The 18,853-nt window shown below is 37.1% G+C and overlaps 2 gene segments (V, D, J or C); one reads left to right on the forward strand and one right to left on the reverse strand.

Moving 5' to 3' along the window:
* The window catches only part of LOC131534753 (Ig kappa chain V-III region MOPC 63-like), a 274,184-nt gene that overhangs the window by 56,023 nt on the left and 199,308 nt on the right, over positions 1-18,853 (reverse strand).
* Positions 5,321-6,556, forward strand: LOC131534782 (immunoglobulin kappa variable 1-39-like). The segment is given in 2 exon segments: positions 5,321-5,387; positions 5,477-6,556. Coding segments are annotated over 2 exon segments (372 nt in total).

Consider the following 18,853-nt stretch of genomic DNA (forward strand, 5'->3'; position numbering starts at 1 on the left):
TATAAAAGATACGTAAATATTTTTACGTGTTTTAGCTAAAAATACGTATCGATTTGTACGTTTTAAACGTTGAAATACGTCTAAATTGTACATTTTAGCATCAATAAAAACGTACAAAAATGTACGTTTTGTGTTTGTAAATGTTACGTATTACCTACGTATAAACATGAGACCAGGCTGGTACTTCATACATGTTTTTAGGCATGAAAAATTATTAAGATCGTAAAAATATCGAAGCTAAATGTTTTCATAAAGCAGTTATGGTACACAGTAAAATCCTGAGTGTTAAATTAACACTGTTCGGAGCATATATGGTCCCACTCTAAAAGAGTGTTAAAGTAACACCGAAGCAGTGTTAAAGTTAATGAGATAATTAAGTGATTAATTAAGTGCTGATTGAGCATTAGTGATGAACAGCTGCTGTTTACAAGCAGAATCACTGAAGAAAAGAGAAACACAAGAACAACAACTGACTTCAGCCACAGCCTTAAGCCCTAAACACACTGTGTGATTTCCGGCTGTCCCAGACGAAAGATTGGCATCGTGAAACAATCGTGGTCAATCAGAAATCACCACGATTTCTTCACAATGCCATTCTTTCATCTGGGACAGACGAAAATTGTGCAGTGTGTTTCGGGCTTCAGATGAAATCAACTGAAATAAAAGAAAACACTAAATCTCTGAAGATCTCAGCAGAAGATAATTAAACAACTCCACAAACAACATCACCAACTTCATGCATTACTGACCAGTTAGACTTTATTTCTGGAGTATCTAAAACAGAAGTTCTTTATTAAGAATTTAGGTTTAGATGTTTTTTTTTTTTTCAGCTTGCCGTTTTGGTGAATAGTGTTTGCTTTAGTTACCTCTTGAACCTTGACTTCTTAAATATAAGTTTGTCTTTGGCTGTTACAATTGTGTTTATAAAGCACATATGTGATGGAAAGAAACATATGATAAAATCATGTATTAGTCTCTGATTACATTTTGTCTAAATCTTTAGCTGATGTCTATATTATTGTGGTTAGAGGATATGGCATGACAATGTGAGAAAACTTTTTATAAACCAGTTTTATAAATATGGTTCAAACAGAGGTTTCAATTCTGGCACTCATAGACATGAAGAATCAGCATGTGAATCTCAGCAATGGTGAAAGTAAGAATAAAAGAAAACACTAAGACAATGCAGCTGCATAATTCATTCACGTCACAATGCATGCTGGGAGCCATGGATGAGTTATGATTGGTTCACCCAGAATGCAGCATGAATCTGTCTGATGATCGTCACCATTGTTGAGATTCATATGTTGATTCTTGATGTCTGCATGTCTAAACAGTACAGTTCTAAATTGGTGTGAAAATATGGTTCTTTATATTATATAATTAAAATGCAGTTGTGCTCAATAACAAACTAAATTATACATTACCACTCATAACATCAGTGCATCAGGCTACCAGATTGCAAATATATTATTTTCAAAAAAATGGCCAACATAGCTTGGCTACACTTTCTCCTGGATTTTCTTGCCATAACAAATGTGTCTCATAAACACAACAACAACAAGCATAGAAAGATTAATGTTAAAAAGTCAAGGGTCAAGAGCCCAACTAAAGGAAACGCTTATCTCCACAACGGTGACTTCAAATTGTATTATGTTCAATAAACATTAGCATTAACATTAACTCTGTTAATTCTCAATAAGAATTTTTTAGACACACGACAACAAAAGTCAAACTGGTTAGTAATGTGTGAAGTTGGTGATGCTGTTTGTGGTGATGATTAATCATCTTCTGCTGAGATCTTGAGAAATTTTATTAATAACCAGACTGACTTTATTTCTGTCAGACATCTACAGAAGATCTTATTGAGAATTAACTAAGCTTTAGATGTTGATTTGTTGTTTCATTTGAAGTAACCATGTTAGAGATCAGTGTCTGCTTTAGTTGGGCTCAAGATGAAGTTCGGATAGGATACTGATTTTTTTTTGTTTCAAATACTTTGCTGTTGTGTTCCAAAGTATTTCAGGACATTGTGTTTTAAACCATCACGTGACTCCTACCTAATTTATGTCATGTTACAGATTAATTGATTAATTAATTGATTGATTCATTTATTCATGCATTCATTAAAAATGTTTTAAACTTTTATGTCAATGTTTGAATTGCTCTTTTAATTATTATTTTTTTAATCCTTGAGGAATCTGTTTTCACTTCAATTTCATTATTTTTTAAAATAAATGTTACATATTTAATTGTCTATATGTGCACATTTAAAAGATAACATACTTTTTGAATACAAATCAATTATGAATAAAATATGTGTGAAAAATAAGTCTGAATATGAATAGCATACAAGCTGAAACAACAACAAACCACGTTGAAATTGTCTGTTTTCAATAACTCATATTCATCACAGAATATTTAAGCTTCTAATGGTTTGTAGAACATAAATGTGACTGAATGAATTCATCTGAGGTCTGAGACTGACAGCTGCCTGTTCTGTGTGTGAAGAGCATTTACATACAGACACTTTGCATGAGAGTGTTTATAGTGCTGTGTTTAACACTTCATGACTGAGAGCAGAACACAACACAATCTTCATCATCACACAAGACAAAACAACTACAATGAACAACATCATCATCCTCACCTGGACATTGCTGTACTGTATACAAGGTGAGAGCTCGGATAAAACAGTGTAATTAATGAAAATAGCTAACATATACTGCATATTATAATATTTAAGAACATGTTTGTATATGTCTTGATGTGCTTATATGAATCCTATATATTTCTCTCTCAGGCTCCAGCGGACAGATCACAGTTACTCAAACTCCTGCAGTTCAAACAACTGAACTAGGACAGACTGTTGTGATGAGATGCACCGCCAGCACTCCTTTAACAGGCTGCAACCCACCATGTCTGTCCTGGTACTTACAGAAACCTGGAGAAGCTCCTAAACTCCTCATATATAGAATAGACAAACTGCAGTCAGGAACTTCATCTAGATTCAGTGGCAGTGGATCTGGAAGTGATTTCACTCTGACCATCAGTGGAGTCCAGACTGAAGATACAGGAGATTATTACTGTCAGAGTGAACACCTGATCAGTAGTAGCTGGGTGTTCACACAGTGATAAAGAGTCGTACAAAAACCTCCGTCAGTCAGAGTCACAGTGACTGCACTGATACAGCTGAGAGATACTGCAGCTGCTGATGAGAGGATGACACAAGTAGCAAGCTTTAATTTTAATTAATATTCTAGGTGGATTTTAATTGTATACTCAACTATACGGTAGATATAATTATGAAGGATGTGACATGCGGTTAAAGTTTGGTTACTGATCATTTTTTTTAAAAGCTACACTCAAAAAAATGATTCAGTCTAAATTGACATTTTATGTAATTCAATTGCATAACAATTTTCCATCCATTTAGATTACATAGTTTTAACATAAACACATCAATAAACTTAATGTGATTCATATGCATCAGTCATATGTGAATGAAACGGGTAAGATTTATGTAATAATTCACAGTAAAGTCCCCACACTGCTCAGTGTTCATGTGTTTCCACACTACAGAGTGTTCAAGTAGCATTGAAGCAGTGTTGAGTTAAGAAGATAGTTATGTGATGATTGATAATTAATGATGAACAGCTGCTGTTATCAAGAAGAATCACCGAAGAAAAGAGAAACACAAGAACTACAACTGACTTCAGCCACAGCCGAAGATGAAATCAACTGAAATAAAAGAAGACATTAAATCCTTTAATATTTGATTAAACAACTCCACAAACAGCTTCATCAGCTTCTCATTACTAACCAGATTGACTTTATTTCTGTCAGACTTCTAGAGAAGCTCTTATTGAGAATTAACAGAGATTTAGATGTTTTATTGTTTTGTTTGAAATCACCATCAAAGAGATCAGTGTTTCCTTTTGTTGGGCTCTTGACTCTTGACATTTTAGTGTTAATATCACACTGGTTGCTTTATTTGTGTGTTTATGTAAAACACACTTAGCTTCGCTAATAAAGCCAAAAGAAAAAAAGAGTTGTGGGCAGAAGCTTCACCGATCCCATTTCAAGTCTGATTTCTGATTATTTGTATTTTGTGTTGAATTTGCTTTATTTATAGTTTCAGATTTAGCAGTATTGCAAATATCAAGAAATTTGAATAATGCACAAATCATTTTGTGTGCAAAAAGCAGCTGAGTTTTCTGATTATTTTCTTTCATGCTTGCTGTTTTTGTTGTGACTTTTTAGTTGCTTGTGTTGTGATGTTCAGATCTGAATAGTTTTTGACTGTCACCATTGTTTCATACTGATTCCACCACAGTGATACAATCTAATGAAAAACTCGTACAAAAACCTCTATTTCATTCGAGTGAACACAAACTCCAGCAGAGAGAGAAACACTTCAACACACTGATAGTAGAAACACCTCAGATGATGACACACTCAATCATTTAGTTTTGAAAAAAATGCTTTTTAAAAATTAAGAACAAATTTTCACGCAAATTTCTTTCAACATATTTGGCATTTTCTTTTCATAATCTGTTGAAGAGTTTAATCATCTAATTTACGATAGACTTGATTCAGTCTGACTTTATTGTATCATATATTTCTCATTCATTCTCTTGTTGTGTGCAGACTAACAGTTTTTTAAGGGAATATATTTGAGGAGCTGTGACCTCTGAGGTGACCTTTGACCTCTATTATCATGATGATGTTGTGGAGTTTCTCATAATGATGCTTCTGTTCTTCATCTCGATACATCATCACGATTCACAGAAAAACATGCAGCTTCAAATTAATGAGTAATTCTGAACTTTAGATTTATGTTTTTCAGTCTAGTCTCATTTGACACAATTATGAATCCTGATTATCTTTTTACAAGTAGGAAAAAAGACCACATGAAAAGATTTACCATATAGCAAATATGAACATAGATTCAACATTAAAAAGACCACAATGGGTATGAAATCAACTTCTTCAGCAGCAGTTGAAACTGAAAATGTTGCATCCACACTGACAGATCTTAATATAAAGACTAGTGTCACATAAACCAGCCAAACAATGAACAAAACAAAAATCATTTAATAATTAATCAATATGTCATTATCAGTAAATTGTTTAAAAACACTATAAAACATTATATATAAAGAGAGTTTATTAGTTTGGTAGCAGCTCAAGCTGTTGTAAATCCTGCCCCTTCTTTGCATCGTCAGCACATGCTTCAGTGCTCTGAGAGTGTTTATAGTGCTGTGAGTTTAACACTTCATGACTGAGAGCAGAACACAACACAATCTTCATCATCACACAAGACAAAACAACTACAATGAACAACATCATCATCCTCATCTGGACACTCACACTGTTTGCTCGAGGTTTGTAGTAAACCGTTCATAAAGACAATTATTTTAAAATGTGAAATATACATCATTTTTAATTCTTATCCTTTGCTCCTTTCTTTCAGAGTGTAGAGGACAGATCACTGTAACTCAGAGTCCATCATTAATAACAGCAGCTCAAGGACAAGAAGCCAGAATAAACTGTAAAACCAGCAGCAGAGTGTATGGTGGTGATGAGTTACACTGGTACTTACAGAAACCTGGAGAAGCTCCTAAACTCCTCATATATGCTGCATCAAACCGTTACACTGGAACTCCATCTAGATTCAGTGGCAGTGGATCTGACAGTGATTTCACTCTCACCATCAGTGGAGTCCAGACTGAAGATACAGGAGATTACTACTGTCAGAGTGTACACAGCAGTGGTAGCTATGTGTTCACACAGTGATAAAGAGTCGTACAAAAACCTCCGTCAGTCAGAGTCACAGTGACTGCACTGATACAGCTGAGAGATACTGCAGCAGCTGATGGATGTGAATCATCTCAATCACTCTTAGATCATTATATTATAATGCAGTACAATACAATATATTACAATAAATTACACATTGATCTGATAATGAATTAAATCTGTACTGGTTAGGTTAATCGCTATGATGGCTGAACTAAAAAGGCTTAACTCTCAACATCTCAAAAAACCATCCACTGTCCACAGCATTGCAGTCAAAAACTGAATTAACCTTTGTTATATTTTAAAATAAAATACTGTAACACTTTTAAGGACCAATTCTCACTATTAATTAGCATGCATGTTACCATTGTCTCTTCATTAGTACTTATAAAGCACATTTTAATGCCTTATTCTGCATGACCATATTACATCCTTGCATCCTACCCCATAACTATTAATAAACAGCAAATTAAGAGTTTATTCAGGCAAATGTCATATTTAATAGTTGGTTTAATACTTAAAATAAAGTTTTCTCTGGTTTGTACAAAGTTAATTTTGACCTGTGTTGTGGTTAGTTTAATCACTATAGAGGCTGAACAAAATATAGTCTTGATGCTGAACATCCCAAAATATCATCCATTGTCCACAGAGTTGCAGTCAAAAACTGAATTAACTGAATTATTATATTTAAAAATTAAAATACAAAGAATCAAACCATGTAGATGGTGTCTGTGCAGCAGCACGTCAGGCTGTGAGGTCAAAAACACATTTGAAGCGTCTCAAACTGTATTTCTGAACATTGTACAGTTCTGCAAACACTGATAGTTAATTATACAAATAATAAAGGATAACAATACAGATGTGTATACATTCTGTCGGCTCTGTCTCATATGTAGTGATGAGTATTCGTAAGTCAAGTTATTCACTGAACTGCTTTCTCCTAAACAGTCCTCTTTCTCTTTGGAAAATGTGCTTCTTTCCAGAGAATCTGTTTGTCTAAACAGTCCTGTATGTAACTTAAGTCCTATTCTTTTTAGTGAGTTTTGTTCATACGGTGCTACTTTTTGAAAGAGTTACAGTTAAAAAATACTGTAGTTTTAAAAGGAGACACAGAATAGAGGTCCACACTATTTCACCAACGTTCATCCACTTGGAGATTTCCGGCCTTGCCGCTGATCTGAAGTGACCTTTGACCTCTTTTTGTCATGGAGTTTCTCATAATTATACTTCATACACAGCTCAGTCATTATGATGCAGAGGGAAAAAATACAGCTTCAATCTAAACTCATATGAAAATATTTTGATGATTTTTATACACTGACTAAAAAAAATAATATAAAAATAGGCCACATGAAAAGATTTCCCAAATGGCAGCATGTCATTGTTTCAATGTTGAATTAACACTGATGTCTAACACTGAATCTATATTTATCTTGTCTGTTAATTCTAACATTGAGGAACCATAACTATTAATCTTGTTGCTGTTGTTTATGTAATTATATTCTAAATTTTGTAAAATGAATTTACAGTTTTTTTTTTTTTCAATTGTTAACAAACGTTTACGTTTTCTAAACTCTTAACCCAGCAACACACCTACATCACACAATCAGCCAATTAGCAAAAACTGCATTACTTGTCATGTCTCAGTTCTACCTGCATATAATAGACAATATAAAAATCTATAGTTTTTTTGTAATTTAGCCTTCAGTTTACCTTCATCTGTAAACCATTTTACATTTTTAACATTGTTTTTTTCTTCTTTTTTTTCTTTTTTACATTGTGTTCATTCTTGGCAACATACTCTCTAAAACTGAATGAGTCATTACTTTATAGAATGTACAACAGAACAAATAGATGCAGAACCTTGAACCTTCCAGTGCGTGAGTGTTGGATGTGGATGGTGTCCTCATGGAAGCTGAGGCAGGGTCAACAAAAATACCAACATACATGACCTTTGGTTGCTATGCAAGTGTGGTGAAATGCAGTTAGTGCGGGGGGTTTGCCGCTGTCAGGTTGATCACACCCCCTAGGTAATTGCTTGTTATCCTAGTTATGGGAATGTATATAAAGGCGCCCTTACAAAAAATAGCTGCAGTACATTGAAGTACAACTGGACAATTGCAGTATAATGAAATATATAACTGCAGTCCATTAAAGTTCAAGAGCAGTAAAACTGAAGTGCAATGAAGTGCAACTGTAGATTTGCAGTATAATGAAGTACAGATACAATATAACTGCAGTTCAGTGATACGCTGAAAAGTCTGTCTGATTAAATTTATTTAATTGTATTTATTTATTTATGAGCATTTTTTTTTTTAAATAAAGCTCCTATGATTAGGTTCAGTAATTTCACTTTTTCTTTCGAAAAAGTTTATTGTCACGGTTTTCGTTTAGACATTTCCACACTCATTTGTTTTTGTTATTTTTTTTCTCAAACACATACATTTTAAAACAAGCAGTAATAAATAGAATGAATACACATGGTTAAAAGGAAATACAATAATTGCTAAAAACAAGCAATTAAAACCAATGTGTGTGTGTCTTGTTTTTAAAAGTCCATTTTGTGTGTGTGTGTGTTAAAAGGTGTGAGTGTCTCAACAATAAAAACAATTTTAAACAAGCATCTCATTTTTTGTAATAAAAAACCAAGTCCAATTTCTAAAACACAATAAAATATACCAATAAAATGACTTTAAAAGTCATCTGTTGTGCAAGACCGGGGGTGAGTCCTTATCAATCTGTCTTCACCCCGCTCTCCAGAACAGGCGCGTGAGATGTTGTTGCCTTATGGGCTCAGCGGAGATCCCCTCTCCTCCGGCCCGCTGGCCCGCTGTTCCCGTAGCCAGAGTGGTGAGGGTGCATCTACGGGCAGCCAGGAGCGGTGGCGCCCGGGACCCTTCCCGTGCGACCCCGGCCCCCTCGTCCGAATATCGCCGTCCGGTACCCCTGCAGCATTGTTGTTACCTTTAGCTCGCATGCATGGAGGGTTACCGTAACGCGCTTCCCCACCAGCAGGTTTCTGGTGGCCCAGATGGCATCCTTGATGACGTTGAGGGTGAGCCAGAGCGAGGTAAATTCCTGTGCCGTTAAGTCCTTCAAGCCCCGGCCCACCCCAAGGATGGCGAGCTGGTACCCTAACTGGGCCCCACCCGCTGGTAGGCACGGGAAAAACAGGGGGCCGGTCTTGGCCCACAGGGCCCGCGCGGCGCCGCACTCCCAGAGCAGATGTCGGACGGTCTCCGGGGAATTGCACCCGGACCGAGGGCAGATCGCGTTTTTGGCCATGCCTCTGGAGTGCATAACCGCTCTGACCGGGAGGATCTCATGAGCCACCATCCACGATAGGTCTTTATGCCGGTTCTGGAGAGCGGGGTGAGAAGCGTTCTCCCAAACTTGTTTGGCCTCACCTAGTGTGAGGCCTGGAATTGGACTCACCGGTTCCCGATCCTGTACAAGAGAGACGAGATGCTTGTGGTTAGTTAAAACTGTGACTTCTTCTGTTTCTAAAAGGTATTTCTTTAAAAACTTCTTTATAAAACAATATTCTTTAGGCAAGTTAAAAGACACTGGGGTTTTTAAATCAACGGGTAAAATCTTTAAAATTCTTAAATAAGACCCCATCCAAAATCGCGTCATCGCAGCCGTCTTGTTTTCTTTGGATGGGGTCACAGCATACTTTATGTGGAGGGCGGTGAAGCGGCTGCCTAAAAACAGGTGGGGGTCTGGGAGGCCTTTTCCTCCATTCTCCGGTTTTTTCTTGACAACTTCTCTCTTTAGGCGCTCCCACTTGGACCCCCACAGGAAGTAAAACACCGCCCTCTCCAGCTGCGCCAGGAAACTCCGTGGTGGACTAAAAACAGAACAGACAAGTAAAATCAGTGGTAAAATCACAGATTTAAAAATTAAAACCTTGCCCTCAAGCGTCAGCTGTCTCAGTCCCCAAAACCCCAGTCTTTGCTTAACTTTCCCTAACAAGTCAGTCCAGTTTTCCCGTCCACCTCCCTCTCTGTCAAATTTCACTCCTAAAACCTTAAAATCATTGTCTTTAAAAGCTAAGTCGAGTCCACCTGTGTCCACGTCTCCCCACGGCCCGAAGAGCTGGGCCTCGGACTTGTTCCTGTTAAGTTTGGCGCCCGAGGCCCGACCGTACCAGTCAGTCAAGTCCATTGCTCTTCGTACCGATAAAACGTCCGTCGCTAAAAGGGTTACGTCGTCCATGTATAAAACACAAGTGGCTGTCAGTCCGCCCGTCCCAGGAACGTGAAGTCCTTTGATCCATTTGTCCCTTCTCAAGATCTGTGCCAGTGGCTCAATACAAGCCACGTACAGAAGAGGAGATAAAGGACACCCCTGACGGACACCGCTGTGGATATTCACAGCCTTGGATAAATGCCCATTTACTAGAAATTTGCTGACTACGCCCTTGTACAGCAGTCCCACCCAGGCTATAAACCTCTTTGGAAATCCCATTGTGTTCAGTACCTGAACAAGGTACTGATGCGAGACTCGGTCAAATGCTTTTTCAAAATCTAAATTTAGGACTATTAGCCGAATATTTCTGTCTCTCGCATAACAGATGGTGTCTCTAATCAGCACTAGGCTGTCTGTTATCTTTCTTCCGGGCACAGCACATGCTTGATCCGGGTGGATCACGTCCTCTAAAACAGTCGACATCCGTGTCGCTAAAATCTTGCTAAAAAGTTTACAATCAAAGTTTAAAAGTGTGATCGGTCTCCAGTTCTTCAAGTCAGTCTTGTCTCCTTTTTTGTGTAGCAGTCTAACTGTCCCTACTCTAAAACTGTCGGGAAGGCTGTCGAGAGTCTCGAATTCTTTAAAAGCTGTCAATAGGTCGTGTGCTAAAATATCCCAGAACGTCAGATAAAACTCAAGGGGAAGTCCATCCATTCCTGGGGACTTCCCCTTCTTAAAACCTTTAAGCGCTTTTTGTAGTTCTAAAAGTGTAAAATCCTGGGCTAAAAGCACATCTGGGTTATTTACCTTTTTATCTAAAAAGGTTAAAACTTCCCCTAAAACACTATTGTGGACCTCTTTTGGACAGTATAAATTATGATAAAAGTTTTCCGTTTCCCTTAAAATCTCTTCTGTGCTGTTTACTTCCCTCCCACTAAAAGTCTTCAAAGTAGAGAATGACCCACCCTGTGTTAAAATTTTTTTAAAAAAGTATCTGGTGCATTTCTCTCCTTCTTCTATTTCTCGTTCCTTACATCTTAAAATCACACCTCTACTCTGGGCTTCCGACAACACTGACATTTCTTTCTTAACTTCTTTAATCTCTTCTGTAAAATCCAATCCGCTGTTTAAAAGATTAAAATATCTCTGCAGTCTTTTTTGCAGCCCCATCATGCGTCGCTTTTCCCTATTCTTATTTTCCCTCCCTATCTTCCTAAAAAACTGTCTTGTCCGGTCCTTTACCATCTCCCACCACTGTGCTCGTGTCTCATAAAAGTCTTGGAGGGTCTGCCATTGGCTGAACTGCTCCCTGTATTCTCTAACTACCTCCTCCTCTTCTAGCAGGGAGCAGTTCAGCTTCCACAGCCCTCCCCCTGCTGTCACACCTGAGGGGAGTGAAAGTGTGCAAGATAGCATGGAGTGATCTGAAAAAAAGAGGGGGGTTAATCTAGCATCGGTTGGCGGGAAGTCACGTGTAAAAATATAGTCGATTCGAGAGGCTCTGGTACCATCGCCACTAAACCAGGTGTAGCCCTCCTCTCTTTGATGCAGTGTTCTAAAACAGTCCACTAATTTAAAATCTTTGACTAAATTTTGTAATAAAACCGATGTTTTGTCTATTTTAAAATCCTCCCCTACCCTCTTCCTGTCTTTTTTTGATAAAACACAATTAAAATCCCCTGCCACCACTAGGGGAGCCCTACCTAGCATGTGGGGCTGCAGGTCTTCTAAAAGTTCATACCTCTGCTCTTTCTCAGTAAAACCATATGCATTAAGAACATTAAAGTCTTTTCCTAAAAGGTCAGGTTCACTAAAATTGCCCGCCTGCCTCTCACCACTGTGCTCCCCTTTACCAAGATATGGGGGTTGTTAATTAAAATAGCAAGACCGTCGTTTCTGTTAAAATTTGACCCGCTCCAAATGGAGGGGCCTTGGGTCCACGTCTCCTCCCACTTCCTGTAATTTTTTAAAAAGGGTAAAACACATTCTTGTAATAAAAACACATCAGCTTTAACCGTTTTTAAAAAGGATAAAATGCTCTGTGCTCTTATGTGGGATCTCACACTTCTCACATTGATGGTGGAAATAGTGAGAGTCATGAGCAGTAGGGTAAAAAGGGTATGAACTATAAAAGAAGACATATTTAAAAGAATAAAACTACAGAGATATCATTAAAATCATTTAAAATTATGTAACGTCTTGTTGCACTTGTCTTTCCTTTTCCCCAGAAAAACTGGGATCAGGGAGGCAAGTGCTCGGCGCCTCAGGTGCCACAGAGAGAACCTCTTGCAGCTCCTTTGGTGACGATGATCTTAGCTTAAAATGCAAAAACGAAACCTCATTTGGGGATTCTAGGGGCCACAAACGCTCTAGATCTATAGTTGGAACTATCTAGGCGATGTGCTGCCCTAGCTTTCTTCTCCTCTGTTTCCAGCAGAGGAGATCCCGCAGGTCTTTTTTGCACTTGAGCATTTGGGAGGAAACACTCAGTTTCACTCCTAATTGATTTCCCACTGATTTCTGACACAGTTTCAAGGGAGGAGTCAGTTCCTTCCCCGCTCTCCTCTCCTATGGTGACCTCTTCCTTTTCGTTTGTAACTTCTGACTCCTCCCCTGTGGCCGCCCCACTTCCTCCTTCTTGCCCAATCCCTGAGGCCGGCGGGAAATTCGAATCTCCCGCCAGCGGGAAACCCGATTTTCCCGCCAAAACCTCAGGCTCCGCCTCCTCTCTTTGTTTGCTTGTTTGCTCCTCCGGTGGGGCGGCCATTTTGTTCCCTTTCAGTTTGTTGGCAAAACTCTTAGGGCAATCTCTGTAGAGATGGTTTGTGTCACCACAAAGATTGCACCGCCTGCCAATGGTACATTCCTCAAAGACATGACCAATTCCTCTACACTTCCCACATATTAACTCCTGGCATGCATCGGCTAAATGTCCCATTTTGCCGCACTTTCTGCACAATTTGGGCATTCCTTGATAGTGAATGTAGCCTCGGTTCTCTCCCAACACAATCATTGAAGGTATCTGACTTAGACCCTGGAATCCGCTTGGATCTTCCCATTGTTTGATGGGAACTCTCCAAGCGCAATTCCAGATACCGTCTTCGTCTACTACCTTGACTGGTTGACTGCGGACCGTGCAAAATCTCCCCAGCCATACAGCAATATCATCTCCACTCACTGTTTCATTGAACATCCTAACAATCACTGTTTTAAGTGAATTGTCAGAAAGCTTCTCAACAGAGAACATGGAGAACTGGGTCTTACAAGCATCAAACCTTTGCCAGAAATCTTGCAACAAAGCAGCAGATCTAAAACTAACATCAAAACCTTTGTTCCAGGGAAGAGTCATCAAACAATTCAATTGTTCAGGTTTAAAATCGAGGGTTTTTTGGATCAGCTTCCTGGAGAAGTCAAGACGTGACATCCCCAGGAGCTTACCATCGACCTCTTTAAAAAAGAAACGCACGCTGTGGTGCCTCCGCACGCCGGCACGGGCAGCCGACATGGTGGAGGCACCACCCGCACGCAGCGGCTAAAAAGACAATAAAATTACACAATAAATACGCTAAAAACAAACAATAAATTAACACAATAAATAAGTTAAGACCTTACCTTAAAAGAGTAGATTCTCCGCAGACAGAGTCGAATCCGATAAAAGCCGCTTGTCAATTTCCCTCTTGAGGAGTGAGAACCCGTGCGACAAGCCACACACGAGCCTAACGGTCCTGCAAGAGGCGATCGCTGTCCCAACCGTCCGACCAGACCGCGAGATCTTAGCCAAAAGGCCGAGAAGCGATCAAGTTAAGGGTCTTAACAGACCAAGATAAGTCAAGTTATTCACTGAACTGCTTTCTCCTAAACAGTCCTCTTTCTCTTTGGAAAATGTGCTTCTTTCCAGAGAATCTGTTTGTCTAAACAGTCCTGTATGTAACTTAAGTCCTATTCTTTTTAGTGAGTTTTGTTCATACGGTGCTACTTTTTGAAAGAGTTACAGTTAAAAAATACTGTAGTTTTAAAAGGAGACACAGAATAGAGGTCCACACTATTTCACCAACGTTCATCCACTTGGAGATTTCCGGCCTTGCCGCTGATCTGAAGTGACCTTTGACCTCTTTTTGTCATGGAGTTTCTCATAATTATACTTCATACACAGCTCAGTCATTATGATGCAGAGGGAAAAAATACAGCTTCAATCTAAACTCATATGAAAATATTTTGATGATTTTTATACACTGACTAAAAAAAATAATATAAAAATAGGCCACATGAAAAGATTTCCCAAATGGCAGCATGTCATTGTTTCAATGTTGAATTAACACTGATGTCTAACACTGAATCTATATTTATCTTGTCTGTTAATTCTAACATTGAGGAACCATAACTATTAATCTTGTTGCTGTTGTTTATGTAATTATATTCTAAATTTTGTAAAATGAATTTACAGTTTTTTTTTTTTTTTTTCAATTGTTAACAAACGTTTACGTTTTCTAAACTCTTAACCCAGCAACACACCTACATCACACAATCAGCCAATTAGCAAAAACTGCATTACTTGTCATGTCTCAGTTCTACCTGCATATAATAGACAATATAAAAATCTATAGTTTTTTTGTAATTTAGCCTTCAGTTTACCTTCATCTGTAAACCATTTTACATTTTTAACATTGTTTTTTTCTTCTTTTTTTTCTTTTTTACATTGTGTTCATTCTTGGCAACATACTCTCTAAAACTGAATGAGTCATTACTTTATAGAATGTACAACAGAACAAATAGATGCAGAACCTTGAACCTTCCAGTGCGTGAGTGTTGGATGTGGATGGTGTCCTCATGGAAGCTGAGGCAGGGTCAACAAAAATACCAACATACATGACCTTTGGTTGCTATGCAAGTGTGGTGAAATGCAGTTAGTGCGGGGGGTTTGCCGCTGTCAGGTTGATCACACCCCCTAGGTAATTGCTTGTTATCCTAGTTATGGGAATGTATATAAAGGCGCCCTTACAAAAAAAATAGCTGCAGTACATTGAAGTACAACTGGACAATTGCAGTATAATGAAATATATAACTGCAGTCCATTAAAGTTCAAGAGCAGTAAAACTGAAGTGCAATGAAGTGCAACTGTAGATTTGCAGTATAATGAAGTACAGATACAATATAACTGCAGTTCAGTGATACGCTGAAAAGTCTGTCTGATTAAATTTATTTAATTGTATTTATTTATTTATGAGCATTTTTTTTTTAAAATAAAGCTCCTATGATTAGGTTCAGTAATTTCACTTTAATGGCAATGAGGTTCTTTTCATTGCCAATAAAGTCTTCTTGTATAGGCCCTGTGCTGCAGTTATGCTGTATTGTGCAACATGTAGCAAGTGCTGTGGTTACAGTAGACTTGGCAAGTGTTTTTTTTTTGTTTTGTTTTTTTTTGTAACGTAGCCTTCCTATCAATTTTTTGTAGAAAAAATCATCAAAATTAAAAGAAATAAACATTTGAAATATCAGTTTGTGTGTAATGAATGAATATAATATACAAGTTTCACTTTTTGAATGGAATTAGTGAAATAAATCAACTTGTTGATGATATTATATGACCAGCACCTGTACATGTTCAGGACAAGTTCTGTAATCCTACTGTGTGTGTACAGTATGTACACTGAGCACTGCTGTTCAGTTGGCATGTTTGGGGCCAAATTTCTTTGTATTTTTGATCCTTTTTTAAATATGTAAAACAATTTATTTTATTTGGATGAATTTGTCTGTCTTTTATCAGATTCACCAACTGTTATAACATCTCTAGTACTTTCCTTTCAGGAAGCCAAAGCTAAGTTAAAGCTTCTGATGGCAAAGCAGTTGGAGAGGTTTATTTTTTATTTTTTTTACTGCATCAATAATACTTTAGCACGAATTTGGCTATATTCATCAACATCAGCTCTCACTGTCTTTTCACAGGCAAGTGATTTCGTAGAGGAATCTTAAAATCGAAAAAAATAAATGAAGGGGTTACCTACAGCCAGGGGCGGACTTAACCAATAAGCGAGGTAAGCGGCCGCTTAGGGCCCCGGGGCCCCATCTGATATTGGCGAAACATATTTAAAGCGTTGAGCAATGTAGCCGTTCACAGACATGTGCGCTGATTTCTTGAACGCAGTGACCAGAAGTGTTTAAGTTAGAATCCACTTACCGATCAAAATGCAGAGTTTTTGGCAAGTGCTGAGTTCTGCAAGGTCGGGGATCATCTCATTATAACAAAGTGTAGATACGATGTAAATAAGAGATTCATTGTGCAGTTATTAACGGAACGTTGTGAGATCGTAATGAATTGAAGTGAGAGACAATTACACTGTCAAAAATTTCCACCTATTTCAACTTAAAAACGTAAGTTTTGTAGCTGCCTTAAATTTTTAATTATAAACAAATTACAAATACAAGTCATTTCAACTCACTTTGTAAAATCCTGACTAGCACTGAACTGCTCTCTGTAAGTTGATTGGATTTTTCAGTATTAGTCATTTCAACTAATCATGTCAAGTTAAAAAAAAAAAAGTAATCACTTGTGAACCTCAACAATGGTGTCCATATATAAAAAAAAAAAAATCATGCAGCAATGCATGCTGGGATCCATGGATGAGTTTTGTACACTGTAAAAAATGATTCACTATATTTACTCAATAAACTTGAGTAATTCACTATATTTACTCAATAAAATTGAGGTAACAATTTGCACTTACTTTTTTTGAGTAGATTCTATCCTATATATTGAGTAAAGAGTACCTAAATTTTACAGCTATGACAAACTAAAAGAAATTAAGTAATGTCTACCTAATATTTTTCATTAAATTACATAACTAATTACTTATAAAAATTGAGTAACATTAACTCTATTGTTAGTAGGCAACAGTTCATCGCTGTAAAACCCAACAAGTTAGGGTAACAAACCGTTTGAGTAAACCGATTGCCTTAAAACATTTAAGTTTTTAAAACTAACAATTATGAGTGCTCTGAACTTATTTCAGTCAGACATCTACAGTACATTAGATGTTGATTTATTGTTTCAATTGAAGTAACCATGTTAGAGATCAGTGTCTGCTTTAGTTGGGCTCTTGACCCTTGATTTCTGTGTTAGATGGGTTTTTCTTTGGTTGTTGTAACCATGTGTTCCTCGAGCATATTTGTTACAGATCAAAACCCAGAGGAAATGATCTGTAGTTGGTTGTCATATGTTTATAATGACAATCATCTGTAAATGAGCTGATCGCATTGAAAGTGAACACAGACTTGTTGTGTGTCTAATCTCTGGTTAAGTGAATGTTGCATTGCTTATAGTAAAAGTGTTTGTGACAGTCAGTTAACAAAGGAGTTTCGAAACAGTTTGTCCACAAAAAGTTTCAATCTATGGCAGCAATTGGACTCACACAGACATCAAGAATCAGCTTATGAACCTCAACAATGGTGTCCATATATAAAAAATCATGCAGCAATGCATGCTGGGATCCATGGATGAGTTTTGTACACTGTAAAAATGATTCACTATATTTACTCAATAAACTTGAGTAATTCACTATATTTACTCAATAAACTTGAGTAATTCACTATATTTACTCAATAAACTTGAGTAATTCACTATATTTACTCAATAAAATTGAGGTAACAATTTGCACTTACTTTTTGAGTAGATTCTATCCTATATATTGAGTAAAGAGTACCTAAATTTTACAGCTATGACAAACTAAAAGAAATTAAGTAATGTCTACCTAATATTTTTCATTAAATTACATAACTAATTACTTATAAAAATTGAGTAACATTAACTCTATTGTTAGTAGGCAACAGTTCATCGCTGTAAAACCCAACAAGTTAGGGTAACAAACCGTTTGAGTAAACCGATTGCCTTAAAACATTTAAGTTTTAAAACTAACAATTATGAGTGCTCTGAACTTATTTCAGTCAGACATCTACAGTACATTAGATGTTGATTTATTGTTTCAATTGAAGTAACCATGTTAGAGATCAGTGTCTGCTTTAGTTGGGCTCTTGACCCTTGATTTCTGTGTTAGATGGGTTTTTTTTCTTTGGTTGTTGTAACCATGTGTTCCTCGAGCATATTTGTTACAGATCAAAACCCAGAGGAAATGATCTGTAGTTGGTTGTCATATGTTTATAATGACAATCATCTGTAAATGAGCTGATCGCATTGAAAGTGAACACAGACTTGTTGTGTGTCTAATCTCTGGTTAAGTGAATGTTGCATTGCTTATAGTAAAAGTGTTTGTGACAGTCAGTTAACAAAGGAGTTTCGAAACAGTTTGTCCACAAAAAGTTTCAATCTATGGCAGCAATTGGACTCACACAGACATCAAGAATCAGCTTATGAACCTCAACAATGGTGTCCATATATAAAAAATCATGCAGCAATGCATGCTGGGATCCATGGATGAGTTTTGTACACTGTAAAAATGATTCACTATATTTACTCAATAAACTTGAGTAATTCACTATATTTACTCAATAAAATTGAGGTAACAATTTGCACTTACTTTTTGAGTAGATTCTATCCTATATATTGAGTAAAGAGTACCTAAATTTTACAGCTATGACAAACTAAAAGAAATTAAGTAATGTCTACCTAATATTTTTCATTAAATTACATAACTAATTACTTATAAAAATTGAGTAACATTAACTCTATTGTTAGTAGGCAACAGTTCATCGCTGTAAAACCCAACAAGTTAGGGTAACAAACCGTTTGAGTAAACCGATTGCCTTAAAACATTTAAGTTTTAAAACTAACAATTATGAGTGCTCTGAACTTATTTCAGTCAGACATCTACAGTACATTAGATGTTGATTTATTGTTTCAATTGAAGTA

This window comes from Onychostoma macrolepis, chromosome 25, assembly GCF_012432095.1.
Source record: "Onychostoma macrolepis isolate SWU-2019 chromosome 25, ASM1243209v1, whole genome shotgun sequence".
Taxonomy (NCBI): domain Eukaryota; kingdom Metazoa; phylum Chordata; class Actinopteri; order Cypriniformes; family Cyprinidae; genus Onychostoma; species Onychostoma macrolepis.